The sequence below is a fragment of the Pristis pectinata genome, chromosome 7 (assembly GCF_009764475.1).
Source record: "Pristis pectinata isolate sPriPec2 chromosome 7, sPriPec2.1.pri, whole genome shotgun sequence".
Taxonomy (NCBI): domain Eukaryota; kingdom Metazoa; phylum Chordata; class Chondrichthyes; order Rhinopristiformes; family Pristidae; genus Pristis; species Pristis pectinata.
In genome coordinates, this window is record NC_067411.1 from 84,257,113 (window position 1) to 84,277,732 (window position 20,620).

The 20,620-nt window shown below is 40.4% G+C and overlaps 1 protein-coding gene across 6 annotated transcripts in view; it reads right to left on the bottom strand.

The window, feature by feature from the left end:
* The window catches only part of hsd17b4 (hydroxysteroid (17-beta) dehydrogenase 4), an 86,962-nt gene that overhangs the window by 24,008 nt on the left and 42,334 nt on the right, over nucleotides 1-20,620 (bottom strand). For all 6 annotated transcript variants that reach the window (XM_052020414.1, XM_052020413.1, XM_052020410.1 and 3 more), the window contains exons 14-18: nucleotides 18,367-18,418; nucleotides 16,328-16,399; nucleotides 15,012-15,115; nucleotides 13,257-13,322; nucleotides 12,112-12,181 (exon numbers count right to left, since the gene is read on the bottom strand). In XM_052020414.1, coding sequence (XP_051876374.1) covers nucleotides 12,112-12,181; nucleotides 13,257-13,322; nucleotides 15,012-15,115; nucleotides 16,328-16,399; nucleotides 18,367-18,418 — 364 coding nt within the window. The remainder of the gene's footprint in view (nucleotides 1-12,111; nucleotides 12,182-13,256; nucleotides 13,323-15,011; nucleotides 15,116-16,327; nucleotides 16,400-18,366; nucleotides 18,419-20,620) is intronic.

Here is a 20,620-nt window from a genome sequence, read left to right on the forward strand (position 1 = left end):
AAAGCTCATGACTTGGCCATGGTAAGATCCCGAACTGTGGATGCCTATTTGCTAGCTGCAGGCCCAGAGGTGTAGCTGGTTCTGCTTCTTGCAACAATCACACATCTTGGTTATTCCTGCATTGCCACACTTCACCATACCACATGGTTCTTGATTGCCAAATTGCACGTAGAGCTCATTCAGCTGGCTCATTTCTCCTCAGCCTCCACTGAAAGACCCTCTCCCATTGCCAAGATTTGCAGAGTGCATGCTGCAACTACTTGCAGGTGGTTGCAGTGATAGTGCTGGCTTCTTGCATTGATATGAGGAAGCTCCTGCACCACTACAGACATCTTATCGGCCATACTGTGGCCATAACTCTCCGAACATCCAATCATGTGATTTAACTTGATTAGCAGCAAAGCAGCCATTCAGCCTGGCGAGTGCAATTGTTACAGGGTGCTCAATCCAGGTGAAATCCCCTGCATGCACTGCAATACCAGATCATTGCATAAAACTTTGTATTCGAATGGCTTGGTTATTCAGCTAAGTGTTAAAGAGCAGATAAGTCAATAGACATCTTTGTGGCAGGCAGCTGCCTTTCAAATAGTAGCTGCAGTTTACTTTGCAATGGATTTAGAAACCATTCCACAAATGTTTGAGGATGAACAACAGCTCTGATTTAGGGGCCTGTGCCCTCAACACACCCAACTATGCACATTTTGAACAGCAGGGGATTGGAAGGTCACCACCTGCCCTGAGAGCCTCCAATGCACCTGAACCCACAGTCACCATTGCAGACGCCAAGTCAGTCTTCCAGAGAATGAACCCACGGCAAAGCATCTGGACCGGACAGTGTCCCTGCCCGGCTGTATCCTAGGGTCCTACGTAAAGCAGCTGGTGAAGGTATTCGCAAACATTGTTAACTTCTCCCTACCTTCTACCTGCTTTAAGACCACTATCATCCTGGTACCTAAGAAAAATAAGGTAACGTATCTTAATGACCACCCAGTGGCTCTGACATCCACCATCATGAAGTGCTTCGAGAGACTGGTCTTGGCACACATCAACTCCAGCCTCCCAGACAACCTTGACCCACTGTAATTCGTCTACTGCCAAAATAGGTCCACAGCAGACACCATCTACCTGGCCCTACGCTCATCTCTGAAACATCTGGACACCTACATTAGACTATCGTTTATTGACTACAAGTTCGCCTTCAATATTACAAGTCCAAACAAACTCATCACTGAACTCCGAGACCTGGGACTGAACACCACCCTTTGCAACTGGATCTTTGACTTCCTGACCAAGGGACCCCAATCAGTAAGGATAGACAGCAAAACCTCTGCCACGATTATCTTCAACACTGGTGCCCCCACAAGGTTGCGCCCTCAGCCGCCTACTCTATTCCCTATACACTCACGACTGCGTGGCCAGATTCTGCTCTAAATCCATCTATAAGTTTGCAGATGATACTACCGTAGTGGGCCATATCTCAAATAATGATGAGACAGACTACAGCAAGGAAATAGAGCATCTAGTGACATGGTGTCATGACAACCTTTCTCTCAATATCAGCAAAACAAAAGAGCTGGTAATTATAAGATATCTCTATTAGTCACATGTACATTGAAACACAGTGAAATGCGTAGAGCGTTCTGGGGGGCAGCCCGCAAGTGTTACCTCACTTCCAGCACCAACATAACATGCCCACAACTTCCTAACCCGTACACCTTTGGAATGTGGGAGGAAACCAGAGCACCCAGAGGAAACCCACGCAGACACGGGGAGAACATACAAACCCCTTACAGACAGCGGCCGGAATTGAACCTAGGTTGCTGAAAGGAAGGCAGTGCACATGCTCCCATTTACATCAACATTGCTGAGGTCAAGAGGGTTGAAAGCTTCAAATTCCTAGGAGGGAACATCACCAATAGTCTGTCCTGGTCCAAACACGTAGATGCCATGGCCAAGAAAGTGCACCAGTGCCTCTATTTCCTCAGGAGGCTGAAGAAATTTGGCACGTTCCCTTTGACCCTCACCAATTTTTATCGATGCACTACAGAAAGCATCCTATCCAGATGCATCACAGCTCGGTATGGCAACTGCTCTGCCTGTGACCACAAGAAACTACAGAGTTGTGGACAGAGCTCAGCACATCACAGAAACCAGCCTCCCCTCTATGAAATCTGTCTACACTTCTTGCTGCCTCGGTAAAGCAACCATCATAATCAAAGATCCCTCCCACCCCGGACATGCTCTCTTCTCCCCCCCTCCCATCAGGCAGAAGATTCAAAAGCCTAAAGCATGCACCACCAGGCTCAAGGACAGCTTTTATCCCACTGTTACAAGACTATTGAGGGGACTCTTGACCTCACAATCTACCTCGTTATGGCCTCGCACCTTACTGTCTGCCTGCACTTTCTCTGTAACTATAACAGTTTATTCTACATTGTTATTGTTTTCCCTCGTACTATATCAATGCACTGTTGTAATGAAATGATCTGTACGAATGGCATGCAAAAGTTTTCATTGTACCTCAGCACATGAATCATAGAATCATAGAAAGTACAACACAATACAGGCCCTTCGGCCCACAAATGTTGTGCCGATCTCTAAACCTTGCCTAAAAACTATCTAAACCCTTCCTCCCACATATCCCTCCATTTTAACTCCCTCCATATGCTTATCGAGCACTCTCTTGAATTTGACCAATGTACCTGCCTCCACCACCGCCCCAGGCAGCGCATTCTGTGCCCCAACCACTCTCTGGGTAAAAAGTCTTCCTCAGATATCTCCCTTGAACTTCCCACCCATTACCTTAAAGCCATGCCCGCTTCTATTGAGCACTGGTGCCCTGGGAAAGAGGCACTGGCTGTCTACTCTATCTATTCCTCTTAATATTCTGTATACCTCTATCATGTCTCCTCCCATCCTCCTTCTCGCCAAAGAGAAAAGCCCTAGCCCCTTTAGTCTCTCCATGGGACAATACCTTTTTCTTTCAATCCTATAACCCTCTTAGTATTCTGAGCTTCTCCAGTTCAGGGCTCTTGAGTATCTTGACTTCTTTTGTGCCATCAGACTCTGGCATTCCATCCAAATCTTTTCAACCTCTCTTTCCTTTTTCCTCCTTTGAGACAGTACTTAAAATGGTGTTCCTTAACCAGGCTTTTGATCATCACAGCTAGTATCTCCTCTGAATGGATGTCAGCTTATTTTTGTCTGATTATGATTTGGGACACCTTACTATCTTGGGGTGCTATAGAAACAGCTACTGTTGATAAAAAGATCATGTTTTTGCAATTAACTTATATTTTGCATCACTTCCCTAATATGAACCAGATTAAACATAATTACAGTGCAGCAGTAAAAGAAAGAATCTCTGGGAATTAAGAAATATTGGGAAAGTTTGTAATGTGGTCAACTTAAGTATCATACAAACTGGAAAGGGATAATGGGAAAATAGGCCAACAGTGGAGGTGGCTTAAAGGTCACATTAGAAGAAACAGCAGTCATTAGATCAGGGAAGTGTTTAGATTACAATGCATAGCTAACTGGAGCAGAGATAAACAAATGGAGATTGGAAGCTAGGCTAAGTGGAGGACAGCTGATCATAAGATAGCAGAGTCACAACAGAAAGACAAAACCTTAAATTATTGCACCCACTTGGAGGGAGAATGAGGGAAATGGCTGTCTGGCAAAGGGAAGCCAAGTCCCATCAGTCAAGCAGTTAGAGGCAACCCATGCAGAGACAAAACAAAGATTGAATACTATAAAGAAAAGTGGGTTACTGATGAAATTGTGAAATTCACATGCAACTATTGTAACACAAACGCTATAAATTGCTGGAAGATTTTGGATCAGTGGAGCATCTTTGAGCTCTCACTTGAAGTGCTCCCCAGTGTATACTCTAACAGGCTTGAATAGACTAACTACTGCTCCAGGAGAGATTTTCTTTGTGTGCTGTCCGGATATGTAATTAAAAGGGTGACTGGGCCCCATGTGAAAACCAGATTCAGGGTGCAGGTTAAACACACAAATTCCTCCAACAAGCAGCATACCCATTTGGGTTGAAGACAAAGTAATACTCCAACCAATGTGATTTTATGTCACATAAAGGTCAATATTTTTAAGCATGTCCTTTCCAAGTCTGTATGGGTTGTTACCGTCTGAAATGAAACTCTAAATTGCTATAAATTTATTTGGTTATAAATCATCAACTGTATCAGTATAAACATGGGTCAAATGTATTTCTAAAATGAAATCCTAAGGCTAGTCACTGGTCTAAACTAGCAGTTAATGAACACAATCTGACAATCAGCTTTAATTTTTTTTTACTGTCAAACAAGGCTTACACATTTAAAATCTGAGGCATATTTAAAATCAGTTCTTTGACAGATCAAACATTTTCACATGCCAATTTCCTGCAGCTAAGTGCTGATACACATATTTGCATTTTTTGAGTGCTCACTCATTATCAAAGTGTCAAATTCACCAACTTAATTAATGAAAATGATTTCCACTTGATCAATTGTCATTAAAATTTTCCAGTTTAGCTTTCTACTCCATAGAAAACTACAACTGTGAAAATGTTCTGAATTCACCAGGATAGCAACAAAAATTTCATTCATATTTCTGGCATGAGATGGAAATATTCTGACAGAATACCATCCCAAAAAAAGTCAACAGTGGAGATTACATACCAATACTAGTAATGTTCCACTAAATGGAGAATTCAACTTCTGTACATTTATTTAGTTTCTGAACAATTTCAATAACACATCAACCAAATAAATACATCATTTAGCAGCTTCAGTTACTTAAACTGATCAACTATTACAAATCCCTCCACATCTCTTCAAAACCAATCTAACTTGTCAACATCAAACGATGAAGTTGAATCAGCTTAATCAAATAAAGTCTTAAAATATTTGTTTCTTAGAATGCTATAACATGGAAACAGGCCATTCGGCCCAACTTGTCCACACTAATCAGTTGGCACATTTCCATATTAATCCCATAGCCCCTCAATTGACCTACAGCCCTCCATGATTAAGCAATTCAAGTGTTCATCGAGACAATTCTTAAATGCTGTCAGTGTCCCAGCTTCAATCACTCCCTCAGGCAGTGCATTCTAGGTACTCACCACTCTCTGAATGAAGAAGGTCCTCTTCATATCCTCTCCAAATCTCTTGCCCCTTACCCTAAATTTATGTCCTCTACTGCAGATGTGGGGAAAAATTTCTGGCAGTCTACCCGATGTTTACCCCTTATGATTTTATTTACCTCAATCATGCCCCCCTCTTAACCGCCTCCACTCCAGGGAGAAAAGACCAGTCTCTCCTTGTAATTGAACTGCTCCATCCCAGGCAACATGCTGGTGAATCTACTCTGCACCCTTCTCCAGCACCATCACATGCACTGTACACCTGCACTTAGTACTCCAGCTGAGGTCTGACCAATATTTTATTAAGTTGGAGTATGACCTCCCCATTTCTGTATCCAGTGCCCCAACTAATGAAGGCCAGTATTCCATATGCCTTCCTGATCGCATTGTCACCTTCAAGGATATATGGCCTTGTCCTCAGAGGTCCTCCTGTTCCTCAATACTCCAAGACCCCACCATTCATGGTGCATATCCTGGCCTACTGTTACTCCCAAGATGCATCACCTTAAATAATACTCCATCTGCCATCTGTCAGCTAATTGCAACAGAACATCAATATACCTCTGCAGCCTATGATAACCTTCCACACCATCAAGAACAACTCCAGTCTTCAGGTCATCCGTGAACCTACTGATCTTGCCTCCCACATCCAAGTTATTCAGGTATATTACAAACAACAAGGGTCCCAGCATTGATCCTTGTAGGACACCATTAGACACAGGCATTCAATCGCAAAAGCAACCTTCTACCATCACCCTCTCTCCTATTACCAAGGCAATTTTGAATGCAGCTTGTCAAGTTGCCCTGGACCCCATGGCCCCGAATCTTTTGAACCAGTCTCCCACGTGGGATCTTGTCAAAAGGTTTTACTGCTCTGCCCTAATTGATGCACTTTGTTGCCTTTTCAAAGAATTCAATCAAATTGATCAGACATGATCAGCCTTTAAGGAGGCCACATTGGCTGTCTCTGATTAGTCTCCACCTTTCCAAATGATTATTTATCCTCTCCCTCAGAAGTTTTCTTTCCCAGCATCTTCCCTACCTTGATGTTAGACTCACAGGTCTATAGTGACCATGCTTTTCCCTGCTGCTTTTCTTGAAAAGGGGACCACATTTGCTGTCCTCCAGTCATCTGGTACCTCACTTGTATCCAGCAAAGATTTCAAAATCTCAGCTAGAGCCCCAGCAATCTCTTCCCTTGCCTCCCCCAGCAGACTGGGATAAATCCCATCTGGTCCTGGGGATTTATTCACCTTTAAGCCTGACAAGACATCAAGTAACTTGCCTTTATTTATGGAGACCTGCACTAGGCTTTCACTTACCCCTTCACTGAATTCTCCAAGTACAAAGTCAATTAAAAATGGTTTCCCAAAGGTGCAATAAATTTGTCTTTTCATATACTTAAAAGACACCCAACTTCTATTTGAGAAACACTGACCACCTCTGTCTCCTCCACACCTTTCATATTGTATCAATTTCTGGTCCTCCAAAGCACTGCCTCTCATACCCTATTCTACATGTGGGTACTTGCATCTAACACCATGAATAGTGAATTTTTTGTGCTTCTAGCCCACCAATGTGGCAAATCTAAAATTTTTCATCCTGATGTTCAAACATTTTCATAGTCTCAACACCCCACCCCTGCAACTTCCTCCAGCCCTACAAACCTCTGGAATTCATTAGTTCATCTCTAGACTGCTTTGCATCCTCATTCCCTTTACCATATCATTGGCATCACATAGGAGTTGAGGCACCATGCGCTGAAATTCCCTCGTGTCCTCGACCAACAACTGGATTATCTCTGGCCTACAGGATTGAATTTTTGCGTGGATAAGGGTTAAAAAAATGACGACAGAAAACCTCGTATCAACCTGCCAACTTCCACATTTAATTGTGAGCAGGTTCAGGCTCCTTGGGTTGTCAACTACAATGAGTTAACTACAAATTTACCATGTTATTAACATGGTTTTTGCAATTTTAACTGTGGGTTCATAGATCTCCCAGCCTTGATTTAGCCAGCAAAATAAAGGTGGTAACAGTGACTGAAGACATGACAATACAAGCCTAAAGCCTCCCAGTTTATCTTGACTATACTTTTCCCTACCTTGCCTCATGCAGGGTCTCCATTCCATTCTCCCAGTTCCTGTCTCCATCATACTTGCTGATGATGGGGCCTTACAAACAGATGCCTCTGAAATGTCTTTCTTGCTAAACTGTAACTTCACCCTTTCCGTGGTGAAGAGCCCTTGACTGCATCTCAAATACTTTCCACACCTCTGCTCTGCCTTTCTCCTGGAATGAGTACTCCTGGTCGTCATATTCAAGAACAGTTGCTTCCGCATTCAATGGATTACACTTCACGATTTTCACCAGCTCCAACAAGATTCCACCACCAGACTCCTCTTTCCTTTCTGCATTTTAAAGGGACTATTCTATTCATGATTCCCTAGTCCACGTGCTTGTCCCATCAACCACTCCCCTCCTTATGGCTCTTTCCCAAGTAACATCCTTTTATCTCTTCCCTTCCACCATCCAGGGGCCCAAACAATCTTTCTGGGTGAAGCAGCAATTCATATGCACTTCAACCAAACTAAGGAATTGCATTTGGTGTTCACAATGTGGTCTTCTCTACACCAGAGAAATCAAATGCAGAGTGGTGACAGAAGATATTGCAGATGCTGGAACTCTGCAGATGCAGAGTGGTGACTACTTTGCAAAACATCTGCATTCAGTCCAGCAGACTGATGTTTTAATTCTCCATCCCACTCTGATCTATATGTCTGTGCGCTCCTGTATTGTTAAAACAAGGCCCAACATAAGCTTAGGTTCTGATGAAGGGTCTTAGCCCAAAATGTCAATTGTTCATTTGCCTCCATAGATGTTGCCTGACCTGCTGAGTTCCTCCAGCATTTTGTATGCATTGCTTAAGGAACAGCATCTCGTTTTTCATCTATGGATATATTGCAACCTTCCAGACATCATCAAATTCTCCAGCTTCCAATAACTGTTTGTCTCTCTGCTTCAAACCTGGCCATTTTCACAGTAAGTCTGTCAGTTTTTTTAAAATCATTTTTTGCTATTCCACTCTCCACCCCCCCCCCCACCATCTCCATCAGTAAACCCTGATCTGTAACATTTCACACATTCCACCCCCCCCCCCAACTACCCCATTTACAACTCATCCCAACAGCAGCCCTGCCCTTAACCTGTGACAAATACTCCCTTTGGCCTATCCATCCCTCCCCCCCACCTCTGCAACTTAAAACTGAATTTTCTCAACCAGTTCTGAAGAACGGTCTTTTCACCAAAGCTGCCTGATTTTCCAAGTATTTAACACCATTTTCTGTTTTTGTTGTGTATATATAGAACAATCTTTTGACCTAAATTCATGGCACTCAATTCAATCCAGAAATCATAATTCAAGTCCTTTGCGCTCCATCATAAAAGATTCTACCAGCTGATATAGGAGGCCACTCCAGATGACACAACCATCATCCTCCCACTGGATAGGGGACCTGAAAACTTACCCATAGATCTTGCAAGGTGGAAAGGAAATTATTTTCAAATTAGTGCCTAGTTAATTCACCAAAAAAAAAAGCCACAAATTAAATCCAGATGAGGTTATTACTTCTATTTGAAATTTCAGTTTCCCTAAGTGTTATGGGTTTTGATTCTGTGTACCTCTTTATTACACATTGCAGTCTACACCATTTACTTTAAATTTATTTGTACATAATAAATGATAATTACAATGATACAATAAAATAAACTGTTGGAAGAACTCAGTGGGCCAAAGTAGCATCCGTGGAGGCAAAAATGATGTGTGATGTTTCAGGTTGAGACCCTGCATCAGAATACTTGTCTCCATAATCACAATGATCATTGTTTACTTCTCTTTACGGCCTACAACATGATCAGCCACCAGATTTCTCCACTGTCTAATCGTGAATGGCTATCTATTCAAGTATTTATTTCCCTGTTCACTTTTGAGGGAACTGTTAAAATGAATCATTAACTCCAATGAATTCAGTTTTTCCCATGTCTCCTTTAACCTTCTTGTTTTAAATAAATGCATTAAGTAGGATCAAGAACTTTAAGAAAGACAGCGAGACTATACCCTCATTTTTTTACCACATGAAACAACATTCATTTTCCCAAAATCAGTTCACTGACTTTTTTTGAAAAGAAATAATTTGAGAACCAAATAGCAAAGAGAGTAGTTACCCCTAATATCATAGAAGCATTTGCCAGAACATGATAGCAAGATGCTCTAATAAAATTGGCCAAGCAGAATGAAATGAAAAACCTTCCATATGCTGAAATCATACCAACATGCAACAAGGTGATTACAATCGCTGGAGGCCAGCAATTAAAGCCATTGCTACAGGACTTCCTCAGGGATGCATCTTCAGTCCAACCACCTTCGGCTTGTTGAAAATTACGTCTTCATCATATCAGGAAGGGAGCTGTTTACTGATAATTCCAGTCTTAGTTCCAATCACAACATGAAGAATCATGAAATAATGTTAACCCACCATATGAATTAGTAGTTCTAAGGGAATGTTTTGTACCCCAATCTTGCATTTTCTACCACCAGTCCACAGGAAGATAACATTCATGCGCTGGTTTACATTTGCCAGTATATGTAAACAATTTAACAAAAAAAATTCAGAGTAAATTGTTATTTACCTTCTTGCCTAAGATATTACAGTCTACAACCTGGAGCTATCACTGCCCAAAATCTGGTCAGATCATTATTTCAACACAGTAGCTACAAGCACAGAAGCAGTGACTGGTAGCTCAATTCCTGACCAATCAAAGTCTCTCCCCTATCTGCAAAGGTTATATTCACCACTTGCCAGAAGCTACTGCAAGAATACTCGAGTAGCCTGATACCACCCAGGAAAGAGCAATTTGCTTACATCAGTCCTCAAGTCATCGGTATTGATATCCATCCATCACAGCTGTAGGATAACTGCAGTATGTATTATTCTCAAGCATTGTACTAGCTCACCAAGTTTCCATTGACACATCATGTCTCTTCTGTGATTTATGTCACTAAGAGAAGAATAGTGGATACAGCATCACATCCCAAAAACCCAAGGGGAAAAGTGATACATCCATGATTGACTAGAGAAATTAAAGATAGGATTAAACCAACAGCACAGGCTTATAAAGTTGCCAGAAATTGCAATAGTACTGAGGATTGGGAGCATTTTAGAACTCAGCAAAGGAGGACCAAGAAATGAATAAATGAAGGCAAGGTAGATTATGAGAGTAGACTGTCACAAAACCTAAAAAATTACCATGACTTTATAGGTGAGCCAAAAGGAAAAGACTAGCATGGGCAAATGTGACCCCCCCCTACAGATAGAGACGGGAGTATTTCTAATGGGGAATAAGGAAATGGCAGTGAAATTAAGCTGCATCTGTCTTCAAGGAAGAGAACACACAAAATGTGCCAAGTTGTGAGTATGAAATAAGGTGCAGAGACTTCAAGAAGACATGGACAAGCTAAGTGGGCAAAAAACATAAATGGAAAACAATGTGAAAAAATGCAAAGTCACCCATTTTACTGCATCTAATGGAAAAGTATAAATGGTGAGAGATTGGGCAAGGTCAATATTCAAAGGAATCTGGGTGCACTGATTCACAAGGCCAATACACAGGTGCAGAGAGCAATTTAGGAGGGCAAATGGTACATTTGCCTTTACTAAGAGACATTCAATTTTAGGAGTGAGTCTTATTGCAATTATGCAGGCTGCACCTGGAGTAATTGTATAGTTTTGGCTCCTTACCCAAGGAAGGATGTACCTACCAGAGTAGGTGTACCAAAGATTCACTAGATTAGTTCCAGGTTTGTTGTAAACAGAGAGATCGAGTACACTGGGATTCTGTTCTCTAGGGTTTAAAAGGACGAGAAGAGACCTCGCTGAAACTTAAAATTTTTTTTAAAGGGCTTGATAGGCTAGTTGAAGGGGAAGGAACCAAGGGCCAGGGGATATGGTTTCAGAATAAGCAGTACACAAGATCACAAGACAAAGGAGCAGTAGGCCATTCAGCCCATCGAGTCTGCTCCATGAGCTAAACTAAATTATTCCTATCTAGCCCCAATTTCCAGCCTTATCCCCATATTCCATGATACCTTGACTACTTACATACCTATCAATCTCCTCCTTAAATGCCCCCAATGATCAGGCCTCCACAGCTGTATGTGGCAAAGAATGCCATAAATTCACTACCCTCTGGCTGAAGAAATATCTCCTCATTTCTGTTTTATGCAGGTACCCTCTAATTCTAAGACTGTGCCCTCTAGTCCTGGACTCACCCACCAAGGGAAACAGCTTAGCTACATCAACTCTGTCCACTTAGGACTGAGATGAGGAGAAACGTCTTCACTCAGTGAATTCCCAAGGTTGACGCCCTCTATCCCAGAGGGCTGCGGAGGCTTAATCATGGTGTTCATTCAAAGCAGAAATCAATATCTATGGACATTAAAGGGAATCAAGGGACACGGGGATAGTGCTGGAAAGTTGCACTGAGACAGAAGATCATCCATGACGTTAATCCATGGCAAAGAAGGCTCAAGGGGCTGAATAGTCGACTCCTGCTCCCGTTTCTTGTGTTAATGGTTTATTTCCCTTTAGTCACACTACATCCTACCTCAGACACATTGCAATTCTTCATTAATGCTGTATCAAAATCTTGAAATTCCCTATCTAATACCAATGTAAGATTACCTTTATTATAGAGACCACAAGGAACTAAACAATAAGAACTACCATAATCTTCTCATTGCATCTCATCATGGATAATAATTGCACTCTTGGTGATACTGCCCACATCCAGCTTTCAAAAGGAACATGAAAATTAGGAATGCTGTTAATAATGACCTCAGTTTTATTATAAAGAATAAAACCAGAGAGCAAAACTTTTCTTTTAATACAATTATTTTTCATTACCTCCAACAGCTGCAAAACTTGGATCAATGTGCAAAGGGTTCCAGTCTCCATTCAGTCGATATAAAGCAGCCTGTAACAGAGGAATCATTCCCTTCTTATTCAGTACAGTATTCCATGACATGTAAAAGCACTCGTCACACATTACTAATTTGCAACATCTCAACACACATTTCACAATCAATTAAATTTGCAACTTTTTTTTACATTAGTCTGATTTGCTCATGTAGCCACTATAATTATGAAGCTGGTTCAGTGGAGTTTAAGGTCATTGCCTGGCACTTTTGTGGTGTACATGTTAGTTGCCAATTGTCAAACCATGTCTGAATGTTGTTTATATGCAGGCACAGGCTGCTTCATTTACTGAATTGTGCAGTTATGCAATCATCAACGAACATTCACACTTCTCATGACAGAAGGAAAGTCATTGATGAAACAGCTGAAGATGGTTGAGCCAAGGACACTTTCCAGAGTAACTCCCATAGTGATGTCCCGAGGCTGAAATGACTGACCTCCAAAAACTACAGCCATCTTTCTTTAGGTGAGGTATGACTCCAAACACTGAAGTGTTTTCACTTTGATGTCCAATGAACTTCAGTTTTACCAGGGCTTCTTGATGCAAAATGTTGCTTTGATGTCAATGGCCTGTTCTACATACAGTCAGTACTATACCACAGGAATACTTCAGGTTTAAAATAAAATTATAAGCACACAGTACAAGTTGGATGAAAGGTAATGGGTTATTAAACATGTATATTGCAAAAGGACAGAATTTCCTTTAGTCCAATTAACTGAGATAACTGTGTTCTTTTTACTTTCTAAATTACATCTAGCTTATTTTGACATTTTGATCCATCTTCTACATAAAGAAACTTACTCCCATCAATTTTGCAACAATATGTAGTAGAATTCTTAAACGCTGCAGAAAACTGCATGAATTGCTCCATATTTATAGTCTCCAACACCAAATCTTCCGCTATAATATGGTAAATCAGTAATACAAGTATATTACCAAAAGTATTGGAAGCATATTGGTGATTCTTAAAGACAAGTGAGCATTTTAAATTCATCCTAGTTATATTTGCTAGAAATGGATTTTCTATTGAAAGAAAGCTCATATTAAACTGGCATAAGCAAGATAGGTATACCTGGTTTATACTAGTTACATCACTCATCACAGCATCGGGTGGTCTATTAGGAGGATGCACAATAACCTGGACAAAACAAGATTTATTTTATTAATGTTTTCAAAAAAATATTATGTTCAATAACAAGCCAATAAATAATTGACTGTCACACAATATGAACTGGGTGAAAAGCATCAGGTGGCACAATGTTGCAACAAACTGTGCTGCTGCCACATAGTTCCAGCGACCTGCATTCTATCCTGACCTCCAATGCTGTCTATATGGAGTTTATACATTATCTCTGTGACTACATGGGCTTCTCTGGGTGCTCAGGTTTCCTCCTGCACCCAAGGATGCACTGGTTGATAAGTTAATTGGCTGCTGTAAACTACTGAGTGTAGGTGGGTGTTAGTGGCATCAGGAGGAGTGGATGGGCATGTGAGAGAGAACTGGTTACATGGAACTAAGTGAGGAAATGCAACCAGTGGAAATAGTAAAACCATTTTTATTTGTCCTCTTAAGCTCATTATCTACTTTTCTCACTACCTTGACAAATCTGTTGAATGCTTTCCAAATGCTTTTCTTTTCTTCCAAACAGCTTAGCTTCCAACCACTTTCATTCACTCCCTCACCATGTTTGCTCCACCAAAATGCAAAACTTCATTGCTCCAGAATTAATTTAGGCATCACGATGTGCCCACCTAACAAGACAACTGGTATCTTTCTGCATCTGGGAAGTCCTTCCCTGCTGTCAATTTTGGTACAATTGGCAAATTTAAATCTAGGGACCACGATTTCCAAGTCAGAGATGGAGAACTCCCAACTTTCAAATGATTATAGACCTGGAGAAGGTGGCAGAAATAGGGACAGACTATGCCTCTGGGGAATTCAGGCATAATAGACAGAAACCCAACATAGATCAGCATGCACAAAAGTGTTGAATGAACAGGAGTGAGTGTAAGTTAGTATATTCAGAGTTTTGAATGGCAAGCATTTGGAAGATACAAGATGAGAGTAAGTCCGAGAATAATCAAATCTGGAAGTAACAAAAGCACAGATGAGATTATCAGCAAATAAGCCAGGGTCAGAGATGGATAATATAATGAAGTGGAAGTTAGCAATCTTGATGATGCATATATCAGGTTGGAATCACAAGGGTCAAATAAGATTCCAGTAATGTAAACATTCTGTTCAGACTGTGACAATAGCCATACATTTATGACAAGATGAAGCCAAAGATGCCAGCTTTGTAGGAAATTGCAGTTTATCCAAGACTAAATGGGAGGGGGGGGGGGGGGGGGGGAAGGGTGGCAAAAAGTCAACAAAAAGCAGATTGCAGGTGATGGAAAAGTTGAGCATGGTTTTTTTCCTGTATATAAATGTTACTTGGTATTTCACATTGGAGGTGCAGTATGACATACAATCACACAAAATAAGATTGAAATTCTTCCTTAAAAAAATTCTTATATTAAAAACATGCATTTGTATTCCTAGCACGTTCTGCTGCAGTGATTTTACCTCATAACTATTGCTAAAAATTAAGTAAAAGGTAGAAGATTTTAGTTTAACAACCAACCAATTTAAAAATCCATGAGCTTACAAAATTTTATTATGAAATATTCCATGTTTGATATGACCAGTTTTTAATTAAATTATATATTCATCTTGCTTGGACTGGAAGTACCTGCTTTGTGCTAACACGCACAATATTGTGATAGAATAGTCTGAACTTAACATGATGGAGGGGATTTTTAAAAATTCTTCAAGCATACTTACCTTAACTTTATCAGACATCCTTTTTCCACCAAAGCCTCCAGCTCCAACAGCAAATAAAGAGAACTGGTTATAGCAGACCAAGTCTCCCCCATTGTAAGTATGAACTGAAAAGAAGTGGCATTACTGTTAACTTTGTAGATATTTAGTCGAAGTGAAGGTTCAGTAGATGTACCAAGAAAAAAAGAAATCACACAAATTTAAGGGATGACCCAAACATACAGAGAAGGTTAACATTTGTTTAACTGGCAGGGTATTTTATGACTTCATATCCTTCAGGAGTGTATGAAGTCAAAAATCTGCAATCTCCTGGTATAACCCCAATTCTTCCTTCCAATTGCAGGACACTGCAAATATTTTCTACATAAATGCTTTCTAAACAAGGTGATAGTGACCCTGAATTGATGTTCATATAAAATTCCACCATAAGGCTACTGAATGATGCACCACCTATTTGGCTGTTGGTCCACCATAGCAAACCTCAAGTGCTATTTAATTCTCTTCACATTTCCCTTTGCATGTCCAAAACCAAAACTAGATCTCAAAAGCTGGGAGGAGGGATAAAAGTGAAGCCCAGCAGTCAAAGAGTTATGGGAGAGCTAGTGGTGGTGCTCGAGGTTGAGGGGGCTGGAGATGGGTGCCAAGAGAGGTTGGCAGGCTCTGCTACGTGGAGATCAAAACCACCTTGTGTTTGGGGGAGTGACAGAAGGGAGAGAGCTGTTGGAACATGGGCAAGTAGGGCAGTGATCAGTAATTGGATTGTGGTAGTGCAGGTGGAGAGCCTAAAGGGTGGAATCTAAGTAACAGGATTTGCATTAGCTGGGTCCCATACCAGAGAAACATATTAACACCCATTTGTCCTCTATGATCAGCTCAACATGAACCAATTTTCCCAGCAATGCTCCAAAGGGGAAACGATAACAATTGATGCAGAAAGTGTGATTCACACTAGGAAGTGCTCATCAAATTTCCAAAGTGATGCAAATTGACCCAAATATAGTTGCTATTTCACTTTGCCCATGAAAAGTGTATTTCCAATTGCAAAGCACAGAAATAAACAGCCTTTAGCGTTCAATTTTCTAGGTAAGTATGTTTAAATCAGAAGTATTTAACAGTATTATCATTTTCAGCTAATATCCCTTTTTATTAATGACAATATATTTGTACATTTTGACAATGTGAGAATTAAATACATAGCAAACAAACTTAAAGGAAAGAAAAATAATTACCAAAAGCTGACAGAACATGCAAGACTGGTTTGAGTAGTTAAAATTTACAATGAAACTGCAAAGTGCAAATGTGAATGACATGAAACTTACTATCTACAAGTATAACAGCACCAGATCCTTTATCAAGAATATCTGCAATGGTACACTCCGACTTCAGTGTCCCTATCAATTACAAGAAGAATAATTAGCCTTAAAAGATTAAACTTCTTAACCTCCTTAAAACATTAAGGCTGCTTAGGAAAACAGCTTCACTTTACAACAGATTGATAAAGTCAGTTTTAATAAGCAGCAACGTGAATTACACACTTTCAATCTAAACATTTCTGAACACTGAAAACTAAGTATACCGAACACTTAAGAACTTGAAACGTACCAAGAAAATTGATGACCAAAAGTAATAAAAGATGTGGGACTGGGTTGAGAGTAGGGTGTGGACAGAGTTCCAATAGAGGAAATTGAGGTCGAGTAAGAATCATGAACTTAGTTTTCAGGGATCTGAAAGGTTAGGAGAGCTTAATAAGGAGCTAGGTGTTTAAAAAGACAAGACATTCTGTACAGCCTGGAGTTTATGGATTATGCAAGCTGGAAAGCTGATAAAGTGGGATTGGGTGAATGCACGTATTAGACATTCAATTGTAGAGAAAGATCTGTGAAGGCAAGGAGAATTGAGTGTGAAAGAACATAATTTTGGTAACACAAGAGACTGCAGATGCTGTGGAAGAACAGTGGGTTAACCATCATCTTGGGGCTGGGGGGGGGGGGTGTGGGGAGAAAAAGAGGCAGGAATTGTCAACATTTCGGGTTGAAACGCTGCATCAGGACTAAGAGTGGAGAGGGAAGATAACCAGTATAAAGATAAGAGGGGGAGTGGTAAGACAGAGGCCAGTGGGTGAGTAGTGGACCAAGAAGGGTTGAAGGCAACAAACAGTCTACTCGAGGAACTCAGCAGGTCAAGCAGCACCTGTGGAGGGTGGGGAAGGGTGGGGAGAATGGATTTGTTGACATATCTGTTCCAAAGATTAGACATTGATAAGAAAAAATTAATTCCTTTGGGTTTAGCCTGAAGTTCCACATGAGAAAGTTTGGAAATTACTTCTGCAAATGACAATTAATTCTAGGTCAATTATTAACTTTAAATCTGAGATTGATAGATTGTTGTTAACAAAAAGTGTGAAGTAGAAACAAAGGCAGCTATATGAAGTTAGATCGCAAATTATCCATATACCGTGTAAAAGGCAGAATATGTTCAAGGGACTCAACTACCTAATTCTTTGGCTGAAAAGCATGTTGGTCAAGAACCTAAATAGTTCAGAATGGGAAAGAGGTTGGATGGGATTAGATTTTCCAATTTCACTGTTAGTGTTTAAGAATCATTCACAAAGTGCAAGATCCCCATCAAATATTGACCAAACCAGGAATGGGTGGACAGCTTCTCTCCCATGAAAGGCAGCAATTTTGCCATTTCCTTGGTTCTAAGAAACAAATTAACTGATTTACAAAATCAATTCCACAACTTACTCTAGTCGCAAGTTGAGTACCATGACCACCATAATATAATAGTGTGTTATTTGCTGTAATAGATCTTCTTGGCAGTAGCATTTGACTTTAATCTCAAATTAAAACTAGTTCTATTTGGCCTTTTCAAGGTAATCTGTGATTTTTTTTCTTCAAGGACTTCACACCATATTCAAGGAAATCAGGGCTGGAAACACTGACTTCATGTGACAGAACAAAGGTCATTCAGCTTACTGTGCCATACTTACTCTTTAATAGGAATATTTAGCCTCATTTTAACAGTCCTTCATTACTTTAATTTCCAAGTATATAGTCAATTTAGTTTTGACAGTTGCTACCACTATGTAATAATTGCCAGATACTTAACAATTTGCTCTGTAAAATTAAATCATCCATCCTTTGGTACTTCACTGAATAGCTTGAATCGGTACCCTCCGGTTACTGGCTCTCCTGACAGAGCAAACAGCTACTCCCCATCTCCTCTCAAAGACATTGTATTGACACTTGTTTTTCACTGAAAGGAACTATTTTGGGATTTTTCCTACAGGAACACCATTGCAGTAGTTCAATGACTGGATTAGAATTATATTGTGATTTTTAAAAACTGCAGTTACCTGAAGTTGGCAGCGGTTTGTACAGTTCCAGATATTGTTCCCCATGTAACACCTTTAATAAACAAAGAAAACCCAACATACATTTATGAATCCCTTGGTAAACCCAAAAGTGCATCATCAAATTGCAAAACAAAATGTTAATTAATATTTAAGCAAGATTTTAAAATACAGTGCAGTGATGGGATAAGTACATAGTTTATAACAAATGCATCCCATTAAGGTAGAAAAGGTCACCAGGAAAAGTGATCCAAAAGCTAACGAATTGAAGACAGCATTAGATCAGAGCAGTAGGCAAGACAACTGTCGAAATTTCAGAATCCAGGAAAGCACCATCAAGATTTTGATATGGAAAGGGACAGCCATAAAAAACAAAAACAGACTGTAAAAAATTCTATAGGCAAGTAAAAAGGAAAACATTAGAAAAAGGTAATGTGGGTTCTTGAGAGCCCCAGACTGAAGATAAGAGATAGCAAAGAAATTAAACTAATATTCTAACTCTACCTTCAGGGAAGAAGACACAAAAAAAAACCCTCAGACATAGTTCAGAACAACAGGTATGGTGTGATGAGGAGCTAAAAAGAAGCACATCATTTAAAGACAATATTGGAGAAATTAATGGAGCTGAAAGCTGATAAATCCTCAGCTAATGAACTATATCTCAAGATGTTGAAAGAGTTAGCCATGGAGATAGTAGAGGCACTGCTGCCATCTTCCAAAATTTTGTTGATTCCAGACTGCCCCCACAGACAGGAAGTTAGCAAATATGACCCCATGCTTTAAGAAAGGAGGGGGAGGAGAGAAAAATGGGGAAAGCACAGACCAATTAGCCCAAGAGTACTAGGGAAAATTTTAGTATCGATTATTGGGGAAGTGGTAACAAGACATGCAGAAAACAATAAATGGTGAGTAGTGTCAACTTGGATTTATTAAAGGGAAATCTATTTGATTAATCAGTTTTTTTTTGATGTTATAACAGAATAGATAAGGGGAAACCAGTGGACATTTTACGTTTGGACTTCAAGGTTTCAATAAAGTGCCACACTTTAAGCATATAAACAATGTAAGAGCACATTGGATTGGCAGGAATATTCTGGTGTGGATTGAGGAATGGTTAACGTACAGAAAACAATGGGAACAAATGGGTCATTTCAGAGTCAGGTGACTGTAACTAATAACTTGAGTCAGAGTGTAATCAAGAGTCTTACAGCACAAACAGGCTTTTCTGCTCACCATGCCCATGCACTTGTCCATATTAATCCAATGTACTGTTATGCCCTGGCAAGACAAATGCTCGTCTGGTTGCTTCTTAAATCTGCTCCCACCACCCACTCAGGCAGTGCATTCCAGATTCCAAACAACCTCTGGGAGAAAAAAAATTGTTCCTCAGACCCCTCTAAACCTTTTGCTCCTTTCCTTAAACCTATGCCCTCTGGTTTTAGAGCATATTCTACTGTGCACAATTAGGACACTTAACTTCTGGACTATCCTTGTCTCTTTCCGTAACTACTTTGAAACCTAACCAGTTATGATCATTCTCAAAGTGCTTGCCCACTGACATTTCTTCCACTTGCCCAGCTTCATTCTCAAGGAATAGATCTAGCATTGTTCTGTCCCTAGTCAAGCTAACAACATGCTGGGACAAACAGCTCTCCTGGATGCACTTTAACAATTCCTTCTTATCTAATCCTTTCATATTAAGGCAATCCTACTCAATACTGGAGAGGTTGAAATCCCTGACTACTATGATTATTCCTCTTATACCTCCAAATTACTCACATAACTGCTCCGTTATCTCACACAGACCTCATTACCCAGGGAGGTTGTATTTGAACGCTCTTCAAATTATGGCATAAGAGTAAAGGTGGGCTCCTTGATCAATAATGTAATGCCCCTCCTCTTTTCAGCATCAGCCCCATCATGCCTGAAACTTTTGTGCCTTGCAATGTTGTCAATCCTGCTCTTATTGCAATCACAAGACATGGTTGAAAAAGTATCATATACCCCTACTGATCAACATTAATTTCACCTGCCCTACTAGTCAGGCTCCTTGCTTTAAAATAGATGCAGCTTAGCCTTCCAATGCCCCCCCGCCCCCCTCCATGCACCTTATAGTGCCCAGTAGTTCACAATCTATATCAATGATTTGCATGAGGTACTAGGTGCAATACATCAGGTTTGCGGATGATACTCAGGTGGGGTAGGGTGGGCAGTGAAAGTTGCAAGGAGAACGCAGAGAGGGAATACAAACGGGCTG